The sequence below is a fragment of the Oryzias latipes genome, chromosome 16 (genome assembly GCF_002234675.1).
Source record: "Oryzias latipes chromosome 16, ASM223467v1".
Classification (NCBI taxonomy): domain Eukaryota; kingdom Metazoa; phylum Chordata; class Actinopteri; order Beloniformes; family Adrianichthyidae; genus Oryzias; species Oryzias latipes.
Genome location: NC_019874.2, coordinates 25,596,004 through 25,614,340, shown reverse-complemented (window position 1 = coordinate 25,614,340; position 18,337 = coordinate 25,596,004). Strand labels below are relative to the sequence as shown.

Genomic DNA, 18,337 nt, shown 5'->3' with positions numbered 1-18,337 from the left:
CTTTAAACCCATAAAGCTCTTTAGCAGCTCTCTGAAGATTTCCAGTTTGCTTCAGGCAAATGATTAACTTATGTAATTGTACTTTACCCTTCATCTGAAAGCTTCATCACCATCCTCATCGCTCACCAGTATCTTAGCGTCTCGCATGGTGTTTTCCGGCACTGTGATCCAGTACTCGGACTGCTCCCAGTGTGGGGGCTGGTTGTGGACGTTGGTGATGATGACCGTCAGATCCACAGAGCTGCTGCGGTTGCCTCCATCTGACGCCACGATCTGCTGGCTGATCCTGGATGTCTGCAGCGAGATGCACATTCGCTTTTATCAGACATGCTGAATGAGAACCTTCATCAATATTTTCACTGAAAGGTTCTCCAACGTTTACCCTGAGATTTTTCCACATTCGAGAAAATCTGCAATACTGTGTTAAAGTAATTACAATACAGGAAAGCTATGAAGGAAAATATATGGGTCCCACAGATCCGAAGAAGAAATGTGGGAGATCTGAGGACCCCCTTACACACTGTCACACGGCAAGCTGATACAAAGAGCACACTGTGAGCTATTCTGTGCACTAAGATCCACTTCTGACATTAATAATCTTAAAAAATGAAACAAAAAATTAACCCTACATTTGAGCTAAATGTATTATGTTGTTGCATTGTTTGTGCATTTTGGATTCTTTTGGTCATTCTAATTAATACATTTACTGAAAAAATGGAGAGATGGGTGACAAAAGGATAAACAAAATCAATGGAAGATGGATGAGCACCTCACAGGAACATGCTTATTTAAGCTGAAAAAAATCATTAATAAAATACAGGTGCTGTTTTATTTTTCTTTTTATTTCTATTTTTGTTTATTTCCTGTGTTTCTAACCTGTGAGATGGGGTGGTTGACATAAATCCAGCCAGTGCTGGGGTTAATGTGCAAGTAAGCCGGTTTCTGGTTGGTGAGCGAGTAGGTGATGGCAGCGTTGCTCCCCTGGTCGTCGTCATGTGCTGCCGCTCGCAGGAAACTGGTTCCAACTGGAGTGTCCTCTCTCAGGAAGTCTAAGAGCAACAATGAGATTGACCATCAGAGACACATTTTGTTCATGAAAATGCTCATGAACAAAATTTTACAACAAAACAGTTTAGTATGTTAGTTTTAATTTGACTCCAGCAAAAAAAAAAAAAAAAAAAAGCCTTTATTGCTCAGTTTGACAGCAGCTCCATAATGCTTTGTGATAGTAAGCAGATATTATAATAATGGGAACACAGGGCTGTGATGTGTCAGCAGGTTGTCATCTCATTTTGTCATTTCTGGATCTCACTTTGCAAAGTCAACAGATGCATTTTTTAAATTTATGAATACAACCTGCTGACTGGGGCAAATGTCGCTGATGTTTAAAACACAGAAACAAGCGGACTGCAGGATGCCTTCTCCTCTATTATCCTGCATTTAAAGCACCATGTTGGTATGAATGTATTTCTGCTATAACTGAGCTAAATCAACTGAGCAGTCACTGCAGATAGTGCTGTGTCTATAATTATTTTAGCCTTGGAGAACCCAAGAACCATTTTGTAATGTTTGTTTGTTAATTTTGGATAGCAGAAAAAAGGAGCAGCCAAAAAAAGGTAAAAGAATAAAGTGAAAAAAAAATAGAAATAAACTAAACTAAACTAAAATAAAATAATAGTCATATTTGACCCAGTGAGTTATCCAGGGTTAAAACAAAGAATATTAAAGATTAAAGCCCCACTCTAATGAAAATTGCGTTTTTGGTGTTTTTAACATGTTCTTGAGGCATTTTCCTGAAGATGAAGGACAATATTAACAAAATTAAGAAATCCGAGTTTTATTCTTATCAAATTGTTGTGAATCTGGAGCAGATGAAAAAATGTCATTTGAAAAAGAGGGTTAGGATAATTTTTTACGTAATGAGTACAACAGGTATGCTACGATCGCTCTGCTTGGCTCCATTCCGTTACATCCACTCGCAGACGACTAGATCCATGTACAACTTCGTTTTCCTCTGCTGAGCTGGCATCTGGCTCAGAACTGTTCAGCTTGATAGCTTCAATATTGTTCACCATTTTTATTGCTCCGTTAATGTTAAGTTGGGGTTGTGAGGGGCTGTAAACTAAGAGGAGAGAATGTAAACGAAAAGCTTAGTTATGGGTGATGGGAAGAGGGGTTGCCCACCACTCTGTGGTGAATTTCTAATAAACTACTGCCACTCTGCCACTCTCCTAAATACGCACACAGGTGCAATTCTAATATAAAAACCATTGGGATATGCAACGGAGAATATATTTGCTGTTTATGTCTTTTGTTCATGTGTTCATCCCAGCTGGATTGTGACTGGTACATTTTTTTTAAAAAATGTTTTTATTTTTGGCTTTTTACATGGCGTTTAGAACCTATGAGGTCTCAGAACCTCAGAAATATTACAAGGAGTTTGCTGGCCCTTTCTCAGCTAAGAACTCAAATCTGGAGCTGGCTGGTGACATTTCCGTTTTGTTCTCTGCGAAATACCAAAAGTTTTCCACAGCATTTTAAGTGCCCACTAAATTTAAATTACTTTCATGTTCACAGGCAACAGCAATTTGTTTTTTGCTGCCTGAAGGCATTCTTCTACTACACAGTAAACAGTCTCCTCTGCAGAAGAGGGAAATTCTGCATAATGTTAAAGCTAATAGAAAGTAAAGAGAAAACACCAACAAGCTGCTTATCATGCTGTCCCCAAAGCCCCAAACCTTTGTACACTGTTTTATGTGGATAAAGACTAGAAGATGAATAACAAGCAGGCTCACCGAGAGGAGGTTTCTCAAAGGGAACCCCCTTCTAACAACACATACATGTACTAAGCAGCAGTAAATGAATGCATGTCCCAGAAACATTTCAATCTGCCCTTTTAATACTTAATGAGAAACTGTGAGTTTCACTAATCGTACAAGGAGAACTTCTGACGCTATGTTCATCAAAACACATATTAGAGCACATGGTAAACAAGCACAGGCCCTCAGGGGTTCTGCAGCGAATATTTTATCAATCTTAAAAGCTATCCAGGATTACAAGGATGCAGATTTGTACACGGCAGTGACAACAAAGACTCAGTTTCCACTCCACCTGTTCCAACATTCAGGCTGATGCTGACACACAAACGGGGACGTCGGAGTCTGTTGTTAGATGTACTTACATTGATAGCGACTGTTTTCAAACTTTGGGTCGTTATCGTTCTGATCCAGAATCAGGACTGTGATCTGGCAGATCCCGATGAGTGGCTCCTCGGCCTGATCGGTGGCAGTCACAGACAGAGTGAACTCCCTTTGGCGCTCTCTGTCAAAACTCACCGCTGTTGTGATCACACCTAGAAAAAGAGCAGTGTTAGTATTAGACCTGCTTGTTCTGTGTGAGACTAGGGCTAGACTTGTAACATGGATTAAAAAAAATGCAACATTGATTATTCTAATCTGTGACCTGAATTCGCTGCAAAGACATTCCTGGCAAAAAACGTATTTCTGTTGTTTTCAGGCTAGTTTTGATTTGTTTGATTTGATTTGATTTATTGATTTATTTCAAGTATTATAGTCGAAGCAATAAAAAAATGTCCACATATTTATTAAACCCATTACAGAAATGTTGAAATGCAAGAGATTAAAAACACAAAAAAATAAAACAAAACAAAAAAGACACTTAATCACATTTGCTTAATTAAATACAGTGATCATTAACTAAAGTCAAGTAGAGTTTGATTTATTGCTTGAAAAGGAGTGGGAAGAAGCGAATTTACATAATTCCACCCCTACTGAGTTAATTCATTTTATAGTTTTAAAGTTTTTCTAATCCGGTTCTGATCCGATAGATTCTTTTCAAGTAACAAAATCTAGTACCTAGTATTGATTTATCTGCAGAAAACATTCATTCATGATTTCAGTAAACAGTAAGGGTGACCATTATGTAGCAATCATCGATTATTAGAACACATTATCACAATAAACCAGTAATTATTGCTACACATTGCAGATCAAGTAAAGAAAATCAATAGCTTATTGATTGTAATTTAAACATTTCAGTAATCATTATTGCACATTACACAATTTAATACTCATTGATTGTAAGTAAAAGAGCTTTGATTATTTCACCACAATCATGTTTACACATGTATTTGGAATTATTTGAACACCTGTTGACCCTTTACTCCTCTGATCTGATTGTGAACTCAGAGTTTCTTTATACATTTTCTTGAATATTTGAACATTGTTTGAGCTCATTACTGAACCCGTTCCAAAGTTTAGTGCCACACACCGACACACAGAAACTTTTCTTTGTGGTTCTTACCAGTTTGATCTTGAAGTTCCTAGATCCCCTCAGTTTGCAGCCAACTTCGTTTTCTAAAAAAACTGTTTTTGGATATTAAATGGTAACGATTTCCCATTGAGTCTGTATAAAAGTTGAATAGTGTAAAAATCCACAAGGTCATACAGGTTTAAAAGTCTAGATTGATAAAATAAATTGTTTGTATGATCAAGACATCCGGCTTTATGAACATTTCCGATGGCTCGTTTTTGAAGTAAAAAGAGAGGATTTAGTGAGCTCATACAATTATTCCCCCAAATTTCTTTACAGTAGGTAAAATATGGTAATATTAAGGAGCAATACAATACATATCTACTGTTGTATTTTAATATATGTTTCGATTTATTTAGTTTTATTTGTGAAAGCTCTGTCCTTTTTTGGGTCTAGAATCTAGACCAAAGACTCTAGATGCCTCAGTCACATGCACCTGTACAGATGTTGACTTGTACAGGTGTTGCAGGTTTTTGGGTGGTTCTGGCCTGTGGAGGGTCCTAGACAGGAGTGGCTGCTTCTTAAAGGGAGCAAAGGTTTGTCTTGTAATTCCCTTGAGACTTGTTTGGCCGCCTAAAGGGACGTCATTCAAGATGGAACATACCATTGTCGTGCGTGTGGTAAGTGTATCTTTGTAAGTTACATGCACTGTAGTTGTCATTGAGGTGCGCATGCTGGCTGGCTCTTTACTGACCGTGCAAATGCTGCACGCATGGGGTGTATACGTGATATGCAAGTGCCCGTAAGAGGCCCACACAAACCGCTCTGTTTGCCTAATTTTCCTATTTCTATCAGTCACGCTGCACGCAAGGAGCCCCCACTTATCACAATAAACAGCACTAACAGGCGCCTTTCGGAGTGCACAGGGTTTGGGGGGTTGAAAAAAAGAAAAATCCGTACAACTCGCCTGCGTCACGCCTATTTTATCCTTACCTACCCTTACTTGTTGTTAAAGTGTTCGCCACGACCTATTCAATAGAGCATGCCTGTAGAAAAAAAACGTGCATGAAGATTACTGCTCATCGTGCGGTCTTTCTATCTTTTGTGCTTGCCTGTTTTCGCTCTTGGACAGGCTGTATCCACCCGTAAGGGCAGTTTAGACTAAGGCATAAAGCTGTATGTCCTTGCCAACAATTTTGTTGTCAAAGGAGATTGTTTGGTTTTTCCCTTAAACCTTTCTTGAAACAACTAAAGGAACTCCTTTGCCAAGAAAGGCTTTACCTGATTATTTATAGATGCTGATGTTTTAAATGAATGCTTTTTGCAGCTTAACCAAATTGTTACGATGTGTAAAGTGGACATACCAAATAAAAAGCTTGGCGTATTTATTTCAAAACTTTTATCAGCTGCTTCCTCTTGCCCAGAACATTTTTGGTTACTCAAAGTTAAATACAAAAAAAAATTCTTAGCTAAATCATTTATACATTTTGATAGTAATACCCAGATTGGTTTTGACACCAATCATCATTACATTAAATGAGAGCTCACCAGAGTCAGGATTGATGTCAAACCCAGACGACACACCGTCCCGGTGCATGATGCCGTATTTGACCTCTCCGTTAAGCCCCATGTCAGCGTCACGGGCCTGAACTCTCAGGACAAACGTCCCCGGCGGCTGGTTCTCCAGCACAGCTGCATTCAAACTGTAGTCTTGACACTGAGAGCACAAATACCGCAGTCACAACAACGAACGTGGGCAAGAGAGCTTTCATTTAGCTCAGAATAATAGTGGGTGATTTCTGTCACCTCCTCAAACACAGGCTTGTTGTTGTTGATGTCGTTGATTCCAACAATGACCTGTGCGGAGCTGCTGAGTGGGAACGGCCCACCAGACGCATTATCATCAGTGGCGGTGATGTTGAGAACGTACTGCGGCCCCCTCAACCTCGGAGGTGGACTTCGTCGCAGCTTAATGATGCCTGTACACAAAAGTATAGAAGTACTTTTTACATTTTTGCTCATGTATAGTTTTGCTTAGTCTTCGCAGTTTTTACAGCTGCACTATTGGAGTCACTATCATGGAGTGCCTTACAGAGAAATACAATAAAAACTGTACATCAACTAACGTATATGGATTATTTCTATACTTCATAATTACCAGATGCCACTTTTTCTAAATAACTTTAAAAATCACAGACACAGACGGTTATTTTGTATGTCATTTTACAATTTTCTTAACTCCCCTTGAGTAATCATCATGTTTAAAAACAGAAATGTAGATCCGTTGTATTGTCACAGTTTAAAAGCAGAGCAAAAAAAGATGATGTGACAACCTCCACTCATCACCCGCAATGGCAACCACCCGGGTGAGCATAAATAACATCTGACATGTGGATGAAAACTTGCAGATGAAACGGCGTGCTGTGATGTTTCCTGCTTTGTGAGTCGCCAACAGCACCGGCTGTCAGCCTCACGCAGCAAAAACACCTGCATTATCCCAACGCGGGCCTAAAACAAATGCCATTTTCTGCTCCAACAAACACTTCCACATTAACATAACAGAGCAACAGAGCAAACAAACAAACTCACAAATAAGCAGCTTTGGTAGAAACATGAATATAGACTCGGAGGCTCAGAGGGTGCGATCACATCTACATGAAAATACTTCACGACGCTTTGAAGTGACAAAGCAGAACAGCGGAGCAAGCCAAAGGCCATCTGCTGCTTGAGTGCGCACAAGTGTGTGTGAGACAAAGTCTTAATGTATCATTTATGTGCAAATGTTCACATTTATTTCTGTTTTATTTGTGTGTATCAGAGCAGTGGAGCGTTACATGATGGGTGATAAAGTGACACAATCTGAAAACAAGTACAAAAACAAACATGCAAGTGTGACAATGTCACTAAGATCCTCTCTTTTTTTGAAAAATCTTTTCCTGAAACCTAATTTTAGGAGAACATCAACTTAGCCATAACCTAAAGTCCCTCTTTTTTTAAATGGAATAGGTTTACATCCTTCAATAATACAAAAAGTATATATTAAAAAAAGGAAAAACCACGAAAAGCCCCTCACAGTGGCAGGATAAGAATTTGTTTTAGACCAGGGCCCCTCAACACTTCGTCAATTTTTGTTACAGATCACAACCCAGTAGGAGCCACAAAGTCCTAAATAAAAATGAACATTTTTTTGCAAAAATTAAACAAACACAAAGAAAAAAATAGCCTATTTATAAATATGAAATACAAAAAAAATGTATTTTACCATTGTAGCGCATTTCAGCCAGAATTTTAAAAATCTAACTACCAGAAAATTAATCTGTGTAATTAAGTGACCCTTATCGTATTTTCCAAACTGTAACGTGCACTTAAATCTTTTTATTTGTTAAAAAATAGAAAATCTGCCTTATAATCAGGTGTGCTTTCTGACCTCCAGTTTTATTCTTTGGTTTTGTAATACTTCCTTCAATTGGTTCAGTAATGAGTTGAATATAGTTTTAGTTTGTTCACTTTACCTTTTCTACTTCACTGCTTTCTTATTTTTTACTTTATCAAACCAAAACATTTTTTTCTTTAACCAGAGGGCCACAATGGAGGGGCAGAACAGGCTGTAGCAGCAGGTTGCAGACCCCTGATTTAAGCCAATACATTTTACAGTTAATGTCTTTATTACATGTTCATCTCAGAGTTTTCTCTCCACAGTCTTATTATCTGTCAGAAAATCTTTGTGCTTTTACATGTAGCTTTACACAGATCTTCCTCTTGATGTTCTGGGTTTTTCTAGTTTTCTTTTCTTTTCTAGTCAAAGCAATTTCAACATCCTGCTTCCTGATTTACATATTTGGGATTAGTTAATAAACCTGCAGCAGCTCGTAAACTGAATAAACTTGGACGCTTCACTCTGTCCACCTTGAGGGAATATTTGAGCAAACTTGTTTGTTAAAACACCATCTCTTGGAACAGGAAAACAAAGAAAAACAAAAAAAAGATGCAAAACTTTTTATAAATTCAGTCAAATCCTACATTGTTTGTTCTGTCCTAAAACACAGTGTTTTTTTTTTCCTTTTTCAAAAGCCTAAACTCCACACATACAGTTAAACGAGCTGACCACATCTGCTGGAAACATTGGAGTTCATGTGTGCACAAACGTGTGTGTAGTCATGTTTTTTTATTCATGCATTTGTCATCTAGGGGCTTTACTGGCCTCATTAATGTTACCACACTTATCCCCAAATACTTGTTACTATGGAAACAGCCCCTTTGCAGAGCAAACGTGTGTGGATGTAAATCATCTGAGTGCTGCTGTGTGAGTGACTGTTTGTGTGTGTGTAACAATGTCTGCCTGCTAACAAAGAGCGTCTTCACATTTGTCCATGTCCATATGGAAGCAGAGCTGAAGGAGGCCCGACAGGACACAAAAATTCTAGCAGGATTTCTTGGCACTTTCTGCCTGAACCTCACCCTTCTGGTTGTCCAAGTGGAAGTTGCTGTCTTCATTTCCACCGGTGATCGCATAAGAAACGCCATCCCCGTCTGGATCGTTGGCGTGGACGATGGCGACCAGCGTATCAGGACCAGCGTCCTCACTTAGGAAGGTCTTATACCTTACAGAAGAAACAAGAAGGAGGAATTACTCTCACCTTATCGGCAAAGGAGAAGTGAAAAAGTGATAACGAATAACTTAATTTAAAGTCAAATCTAAAAATATGTAGCAAAGTCAGAAAAATAAAGTAAATAAAGGCAACTGCACAAAGTGGAAGATTCCTGGAAACTAGAGGAAAATATAGAACACATATTTCACAAACTTATGGCAAAGTTAGCAAGAACTACATGCAAAGATAGTGTGCGAAGAAAACAGAGAGGAGTGAGAGGAGAGGTGAAGATTAAGTGAAAACAGATGGAAAAAGATAATGACACGAGAATAGATTCTCAAAAACAAACTCTATCAGTAGACAGAGTCTGTGGGTGACAGACTCTGACAGCAGGTGCAAAATAACAAGACAAGTGTGGAGGGAGGCATCCACACTCATAAAATTCAAGTTTCTACTTCCCTAAAGAGGCAGCTCATTCTTACACGCTCTGTGAGAAAACGGGAGCCTCGTCGTTGCTGTTGGCCACTCGGATCCGGATGGATGCTGTCCCAGTGCGGGGAGGAGTCCCTGCATCCACAGCCACCACCACAAACTCATAGATGTGGTTGGGTCGCTCGTAGTCCAGGCGGTGGGCGGGGCTGACCACACCCCCTGATGTGATGTCAAAATCGGCGCTTGGAATGAAGTAGGAAAGTTCTGAGTTTACGCCGGAGTCGCAGTCTCGAGCCAGAACTAATGGTGAGAAAAAACACGAATATTACCAAGACAAAAAAGTGATGTCACACACAAACCAAAGAAATGTGACAGAAAAAAGAAATGAGGAAGCTGTGGAGTTAGCTAAAAAAAAGAGGGATGAAAGTGAAGGAAAAGATCAGAGGAAAACCTGGAGGACAACATGGAGAGTTGAAAGAAAAAAAATAAAAGCAGGATAAATACAAATGAGAAACAAAGAAGAAAGTATTGAAGATTAGAAAGGGAAAAAAGGAAAGGTTAAAAAAAAAAGACAAAGATAAGAACAATATTAAAAATAAGGAAAAATGAACATGAGAGAGTAAAATCCAAATCCAAAAACATGTAGTGGTATCAAGGAAAAGGTACAGAAAAAGGTTATTAGAAGGTGAGAAGGAGGAGAAAAGAGAGCATGATATAAAAAGGACAAGGATGAAAATGCAGAGGTTTGAAGTGTCCATGTGTGGGTTTTATTTAAAAATTTGACTGTTTCTGGAACATATTTGAGTTTGATGAGGTTGCCTCACTTTGGGAGCTGTTCCTTGGTTCTGACCTAAAGTCCAGGTTCAGGTCAGGATAAGAGGTTTAACTGTGCGGTATATCAGCAGAATCCTTACAAAGATGGGAGGTAAATGTAAGTGTGTGTGTGTGTGTGTGTTTGTGAGGGTGTGTGCACGGCTGGCTGTCTGCCTAATAAGAGCAAAGCCTCCGCTGAAGATGGACTGTTTGATCTCAACCAGTCACCAGCAGCTATGACAGATGGCTCACACACACACACATACACACACACAGTAGTGTGATGTGTTGTGCTCACTGGCAGAGGACAAACTCTTCGGCAGAGCATGCTCCACAGATCAGTGCGCGTTACCTTGCAGCAGGGACGTTCCAGCTGCGATGCTCTCGGGTATGTTGTCTCTTGTGTAGATGGAGTGCAGGAACTCTGGTGTGCAGTCATTCTCATCTGTTATATGCACAGACACCTGCAGAGTACATGGTTTTCATCAGGGAAGATGTAGCATTAAAGACTGACTGATATTTGAAAATGGATTTCTAGGGGGTTTGACTCTCCCATTGACAGGATAAATGGCAAACCGAACCCTGGAGATCCCACAGGGTCAAATGTGGGCGCTGTTTTTTTTATGACTCTGAACAGTCCTGGACTTCATATTCGTCTTTCTTACTACCTTTTTGAATTTTCACCCCTTTGCATAATTACAAATGTTACCAAAATTGGCATTCATCCGGGCACTTCTCCAAGAGAACAAAACCGAAACAAAAAAAACTGATGACGTCACAGCTGAAGAAATCGTCAGAAACATGAATAATAAAGACAACATCTCTCTTTTGAAACTCAAATATAAAAATAAAAAAAAATCTAAAACCTTAAAGAAATTTATTGGGGATATCCAAAGCAAGTTGTACAACTATTATGGGATGGCCACAGAACCTACGGCTTGATGGCCACTTAGTGGCAAAGTGGGAAATTTGGCGATTTTCATATTTTCCCCCCTATATGGGAAAAAACATTTCAAAAAATTTCGCACAGATCACCAGGTTAAGTCTACATCCACAACCAAAGTTTCGTTGACCTTTGACCTTGGACCTTAGGAAGGGGCGGCATCTTGAATTTAAAAGAAATAAATCACCTATAACACCAGCAACAAATTTAAACTTAAAAGTGCAAAAGTGGCGATTCCCTGTTTGTATTATTTTACCGGAATTTTGTGAACATTTTCATACATTAGTCATTGACTCAAGCTGAACAAATCAGTACGACACACATCAGGGATGGGATGCAGTAGCAAAAAATCCTCGTTGCCAAGGAAATCCCAAAATTTACTTTGGCAGATTTTTCTAAAAAATCACATAGACCTGTTCATCACCCCCAGGAGACCAAAAGCTAAAACGGTTGCTATGGAGATTAAGCCAACAGGGAAGTCGCCATTTTGAAAAATCAGTTTTTTTTAAAATGAATTAGTCACATGCAGCTCTGACCAGGGTGGAAGGGGCAAAGGGGGAGAGTGAGGAACAAGTAGAAATGGATTCATCGTTACACCCCTAATAACAGGAGAAACATGGAGAACAATTCAGAACTGTGGTCTGTGTTGTTGTTTTAGCCCTGTGAAATGTATCCACCATCCTGAGCTCGAGAACAAAATGCTTTTTCCGCTCACTGAAAGTGGGATTGAAGTGCTGAGGCTGCAGCCATGACCACCTGAGCACACATTTCCTCTGCACTCCTTAACCACCTGTTAGATGAGAACAGCAGGACTGCAGGGGCTCATGCTGACAGAATTTAGATTATGGAGGATCTTTCATGCGTGTGCTGAATATTCAAAAGGACAAAGTGTAAATACTGACAGAATTGGTGATTATTGTCACTTTCTGCACACAAGGTGATGATCCATTTGACAAAGCTGGGCATCGTGAATTTAAAACAGGAAATGTGCAACCGTATTTAGACATTTTCCACAGCAATGATGAAATTTATATTCTTATTCAGAATGTAATGAAAACAATAATCACGAGTAAGCAGCATGCATTTGCAGAGCAAGCAGCTGGTTAATCATCAAGATGTCCTTGTCATAAAGACAAATAAAAAGATAACCAGTGTAACGCAATAAATAAAAAATGTTAACTACATAATATACACAGTTTGGCACTTGTGCTTGATTTAAGACATTTTGTTTGAGTATTTTTCAAACAAAATGTTTGACTTTGCTTTCTTCTGGATAAAGTATCTGTAAAGTATCAAACTTTAATTAGTAGCATATAAAAGAAAAAACAAAGCAGAAGTGCTTTAACATCTGCTGATGTGATTTTAGGTTATGAAGATCAGAAGCATAGATGATTCATATTCTCAAAATAGTTTACAACAATAAACTCAATGTCAAATAAAAGCGGTGTTTTTGTCAGCATGAAGATGTTATAGAAAAGCTGAGAGGAAAAAACTACAATTTTCTTCCCCTAATTATTATACAGACAGACTTAAAGAGGACCTTTAGAACAAAAATTCTACTTTTGCAAACCAGAATGGCAGACAGTATCACTGAACCAGTTCTGGTTGTCTTTTGGTGATTATGGAATTTACATCTGGTCAAATGTCTAAACACATCTCTGTAGTTTTTTTTCTTTTCTATTTTTTAGTTCAGAGCACGACAGATTATTTCTCTAAAAAATAAAGCATTCAGTAAAAAGTATTTTGTGAATCTACAAAAGTGGGTTTTGTAGATTTAATGTAGATTTTCTCTTTCCTGTTAAAAGTGAGGCTGTGATTCCAGTTCAATCTAAATTGTTTCATTTACACACCAATAATCCTGTGAGTGCAAAATGGCAACAGGGATCACTGATGGAAAAAAACTTGGGAACTTTCATTGGTATCAGTGTTTAAATGCTCCTAACAAGACCATTGAGCCTTTAAAAAGGTATGTAAGGGACATTAATGTTATCCCTGAGTACAGGAAACTCTAAAATGGGGCGGGGAATTGTGTATCTGGGAATTACAGATGCACAAATTCACTTTCTGTTTTTGTTCCATTCTCTGTGTGACTATTTGCAGTGCTAGAATAAAAAGACAGAAAAATATAGAAGTGTAGAAGTTTGAAAACTTTATTGGGCTGAACATCTTAAAGCTCCAGAAATCATGACAGAAAGTTTAAGTTCAGACCAAAAGCTTTAGCAGCAGCGTGACATTAAACGTGAAGGACTAGAATTTAAAAGTAAAATCTTAACATGTATTTTTTATTTTACTTGACAACAATGTTAACTTTTTAATGAGCTCTTTTACTTAATTCAAACCTGTGTCGACTGTTTTTTTTATAAGCACTAATCATTAAGAAAGCATTGATTTAAATGTTTTATTTGCTGTTATTAGGTCACACTTTTATCACGCATCATAAAGTAAAAACAGCTGTTCTATGCTGTTAGTATTAGCTGTACAACTTGTCATGTTTTTGTTGTTGCATTGTTTCACATGATGAATACACATATTTTATTGTATTTAAGACAATACTGGGCTTTTACAGAACATTTACAGAGCAAACAGTCTACTAATTAGTTCTCCTATAAAATCTGTTCTAATGTCTCTAAGAGCATGCAAATATTTTAACTTTAGGTGTGGAAATTGGCGGTCCAGCAGTAAGTCAGATTTTTTATCTAATTAGAACACGAGTTCCTAACGACCTGAAAATCATTAATTAGAGAAGCAGCATACGTGTGTGTTGGGTTTACTAATTAAGTGCTGCATTCAGAGAAAATACCAAAAACTTCTGGTTGATAAAATAACAATAAAGTGGGACAAGTGAAAAAACTAATACTCAAGGTTCTTTTTTTTTATATTTATCGTTTTTATGTAAAAACAAACTTACATTTTCTGTAAAAACCGAAAACATGACGATTGTTTTTAAACAGTTGTACCAGTCTCTTTTATTTTCCATGAGGAAGGCCAAATGTTTTTGTTTTTGAATGCTTTTAGGAACATTGAGTCCTGGAAAAATTCACTGACAGCTAAGCTTGTATTTAATCCGGTCACATAACTTGCTGCCTTGTTCACGCCTGGCACCATCATCCCCTCAGGTGATGCAGTCACAACTTGACAGCTCTAACTACAGGTGTGAAAACACCCAGAATGCACTGAGGACACATCAGATTTCTCTCCGACAGCATTCATAATCATTGGACATTCAGCCAAATGTTTGGACAGGGCCAAACCTAATATTTTCAGGGTTATATTGACAAATCACCTTCTCAGAAATGTTAAGAGAATGCTTTCATGACACCTTCCAGTCACTTGAGCTAATTAGAGATTTAGATTCTGCATCTTCTGTATACTAATAATGCATGTCCAATCCTTGCCCTGAACTGTCAATGCAGGATTAAAAAACATGGCAGAACAAATTCGAATTCTAAAGTGTTGCATGTCGTTGGGGACATTTTTTACACTGTGAACTCTTGTATGATGGACTAAAGTATAAAAGAGCTCCATTTGTTTTTATTTTGCTAAAACAAGAGTGTCCCAAAATGACAGTGTGACAGTTCAGTGTGAACTGTTTCCAAAATCATATTCTTCTAAAAGAGTTAACTGTTGTGTAAGGGTTTTTTGTGTACCTCTGCCACGCTGCTGAGCCCAGTGTCGGGCTCTGATGCTCGGACTTGCACAATGTAAAGGTTGTGACCACTCTCGTAGTCCACAGTCCTGGTGAGGCTGAGCGCACCGCTTTCCTGGTTGATGCTAAACAGATTCCCGGGATTCACCAGCAGCATGTAGGACAGAGTCTTTTTCTGGAAGGACACCGCTTGAACCACTGCGACACTGAATGGAAAAACACAGAAAAGCAATAATTGGAGAGAGACACCAAAAACAATCAAATGTAAAAAAAACCCGACTGCACGGAAGCGCTCTTGCCTCACAGCAAGAAGGCCCCTGGTTCAAGTCTGGGGGACCTGAAACTGAACATCAACAGGGGATCTTTCTGTGTGGTGTTTGCATGTTCTCCCCGTGGATGCGTGGGTTCTCTCCGAGGTCTCCGGCTTCCTCCAACCGTCCAAAAACATGCTTTATAGGTTAATTGGCATCTCTAAATTGTCCCTAGGTGTGAGTGTGATTGTGACCCTGCCACAGACTGGTGACCTGTTCAGGGTGTCCCCTGCCTTCGCCCATAAGTGGACGGGATTGGCTCCAACAGCCCTGTGACCCCGAAAGGGATAAAACGGAAGAAGATGAATGAATGAAAAAAACTATATGTGTATACACACATATTTATGTATATGTATTTTTATGGGGTGACATGCGCTGTAAAGGTAAAAACAACTGTAGCTCAGACCAGCACAGTTCAGTGGACCATTTTTTTTTTTTGGATGAAGCTTCTCGTTTTAGATGAGCATTAGGTGAAGAGATTACTGATGAGAGCAAAATGACTGAAGAAGATTGTATTGTGTGATACTATGGAGTCCTCTGACTATATAAGGGTGTGCATCTCCTTGGTCCTCATACTTGAAATACCGCAGGACTTAGTTTTGCTGCGCAGAAAGAAGCAAGGTTTTATTTTGGCCAGTTCACACCAGAATTCAAATGAAATGTCATATCTGCCCAAATGACGAACTGGTCTGGAACCAGCTTTACTTTGTAAACAAAATCCTTGTTTACTTTTGCAAAGAGCTTATAGAAACACACACCCCTCCCCCGCACCAGAAGGTTTTCTTCAGAACTCCTAACATTTTATAGATTGTTACCTTTACAAGTGGGCTGGTTCCACATCCACCATCATTTACTCCCCGTTCAAAAGATGTTGCATATTTAGACCAGGAGAAGGAAGACTATGAACTGTGTGCAAAGGCTGATATTCAAACTTTAATTTTTCCACTCATGTGCATGCATCCAAACCATCAGCACGACTGATCCTCATTGCATTGTGAAGTCTTGTTTTCATCCACAAACTCAACAGTTTGGTTTGTGAATGTGAAAAAGCCAGGACTCGCCTTCAGGCAATTATGCTGATGTTTTGCTCAAAAACGGTTGAGCAGCTGCTGCAAAGCCAGAGGCACCAAAAAGAGTTTTGTTTTGGGTTTTGGGTCACAGCTCAGGTCAAAACACGAATAATTGCATATAATCAAATATCGGTTGTCTTGGTAAAGATATATCACTAGGGCTTTGAAAAAGTTCTAACCAACATCCATTCAACATTCCTTTCCTTCACCCTTAAAAAAAAAGAAAATAAATTAAATCTGTTTTTTTATGCATTTTCTTGTTCTTGGTGTACTTTATTTTAAACACAGTGAATGTCTTAAGGGTGTAACAATTTATTTTAACGATTCATTCGATTTAACGATCATAATTTGTAGTTTTTGATTCGATTCATAGTTGATATTATTTACTCCAGAGAGAAATACTTGGTACTGAAGAGTGCAGATGACGTTTTCCAGATTCCTTAGATTTTTTGCAAGACAAGAAATAACGACAAACACATTCACATTTTAGTTTAATAAAGTTTAGTCCACTGTTGTTTTTGCACATAAAAATAATACAAACAGATTATACAAACAACATAATTAGAACATTCTACCACACCTTATGGTCACGTCTTTGTCAAAGTGTTTCCACACATTAGATTGTAATAATGGCTCATTTTTTGCTGCCATCATATGTCTTTGTTGTCTGCTGTGAGTAAAATAAAAATACCGTAACTCAATCCAAATGGTATTTTCTAATATCGATTATAGGTTTATCTAATTTTGAGACATTTTCATTAACGGTTTAAGTCGATTCGATTCAACAACAACTAGTCTCAGAAAAATTGATCTGGCTGGATTGTAACATAAATAAATGGAACATAAATAAATTACTTAATTTAAGTTGATTAATTTTTTCACACCTGGTTGTCTTTGACTGTAAGTAATAATTAATAGAAACAGTATAACTGACTGAAGTATTTTCCCTGTAACGTCACTGCAGCTTCATTCGTTTATTGTGTTATCTTTTTAATGCACTCTGTTGCCCCTTCTTCTGTTTTAAGTTCCTCACTTTGAACAGCTTTGGATTTCTCTATGCATGCAAAGTGTTCCATAAATAAACTTAGCTGATGCTGCCTGAAGTCTAAACATGACCACAGGTCAAAAGAAATCTGCTGGAAATTTCTGTTTTCCAAGCAGACTTTTAAAGTGAAAGGAAGCAGTGACATGGTGCCTGAGATCACTTACGCTCCCTTTAAAGTCGGCTGTCTTCATGGATTACTCTGAGCTCAGAGACCATGACAACCTGGTTAATCAATTTGATTAAAACACTCTCACACATGCACAAGGGAAGACACGTGCAAAGATACAAACATACGTTAAGGTCCACAACGCAAGGAAAAGCGCACCAAAACCTCTTTCTGAGATACACCCACACACTGCTCTCTGGGTGGTGGGGATACTTGGATATTAATACAATGTGCTTTGCGCCAGCAGCCCTCAGGGATTCAAAGACACACACATACACTCTCCTTCATGTTTATCCAGGCCTCACTTTTAATAAATATTTGAATTTGCCACACTTTCAAATGTTCTGCCTCAGGCCACACTCATGCATCTGGGTTCCTCTTCATCCATCTCATCCTTTGCCTTCTTAACCTCATCTCTCCATCCTCCTCTCCTCTTTTCTGTCCTCCCCTCTGCCTCCATAGCATCACCTCTTTCGCTTGTTTTTCTTCGCTCTACAGGGTTCATCTCTTCACGCGTCTCATGACATTCACTGAAGTGTACAAATACAAAATGACATATTTACACTAAGTTTTTACGGCAATGAAACATTTGATGGTTCTGCTAAATTACAGATAAAGCAGACATGTTTAGTGCAAACGTTATTTGTTGAAAGGAAATTAAAGACTTGTTTTGTCTCACTTTTGAAATGCAACAGAGAGTTTTGTGTAAATGACTCTCACTGAGTCTCTAAAACAAGATATCTTTGTTAAACTCACTGTCACCTTTTATTAAAATCAGGCAGATTTTACAAAGCTATGTTTGTGGTTGCAGAAAACAAGCTGGCATCCATGAATCAGCTGAGTGACAGCTGCCTTGTTAAAACAAACATGTTTCACCTTTGTGACTCATTCGCAGTTGTTCTTTATCGCCTGTTTGTAGCTTTTATGACGGCCCGGAGGCCTGACAGGAGTTTGGCTTAGTTGGTTGTAAGCTGAAGGTTAGTTAGTTAGTTAGTTAGGTGGTAGGTTGATTGGTTAGTTAGTTGGTTTAGGCTGCATAAAAGCATAATT

At 38.5% G+C, this 18,337-nt stretch overlaps 1 protein-coding gene across 1 annotated transcript in view; it reads right to left on the bottom strand.

The window, feature by feature from the left end:
- LOC101172191 (neural-cadherin) overlaps positions 1-18,337 on the bottom strand; it is a 131,946-nt gene that overhangs the window by 43,323 nt on the left and 70,286 nt on the right. Inside the window, exons 4-12 of the mRNA XM_011485705.3 lie at positions 14,697-14,901; positions 10,459-10,570; positions 9,344-9,593; positions 8,731-8,873; positions 6,079-6,251; positions 5,821-5,989; positions 3,182-3,352; positions 877-1,049; positions 127-294 (exon numbers count right to left, since the gene is read on the bottom strand). Of these exons, the coding sequence (XP_011484007.1) occupies positions 127-294; positions 877-1,049; positions 3,182-3,352; positions 5,821-5,989; positions 6,079-6,251; positions 8,731-8,873; positions 9,344-9,593; positions 10,459-10,570; positions 14,697-14,901 (1,564 nt within the window). The remainder of the gene's footprint in view (positions 1-126; positions 295-876; positions 1,050-3,181; positions 3,353-5,820; positions 5,990-6,078; positions 6,252-8,730; positions 8,874-9,343; positions 9,594-10,458; positions 10,571-14,696; positions 14,902-18,337) is intronic.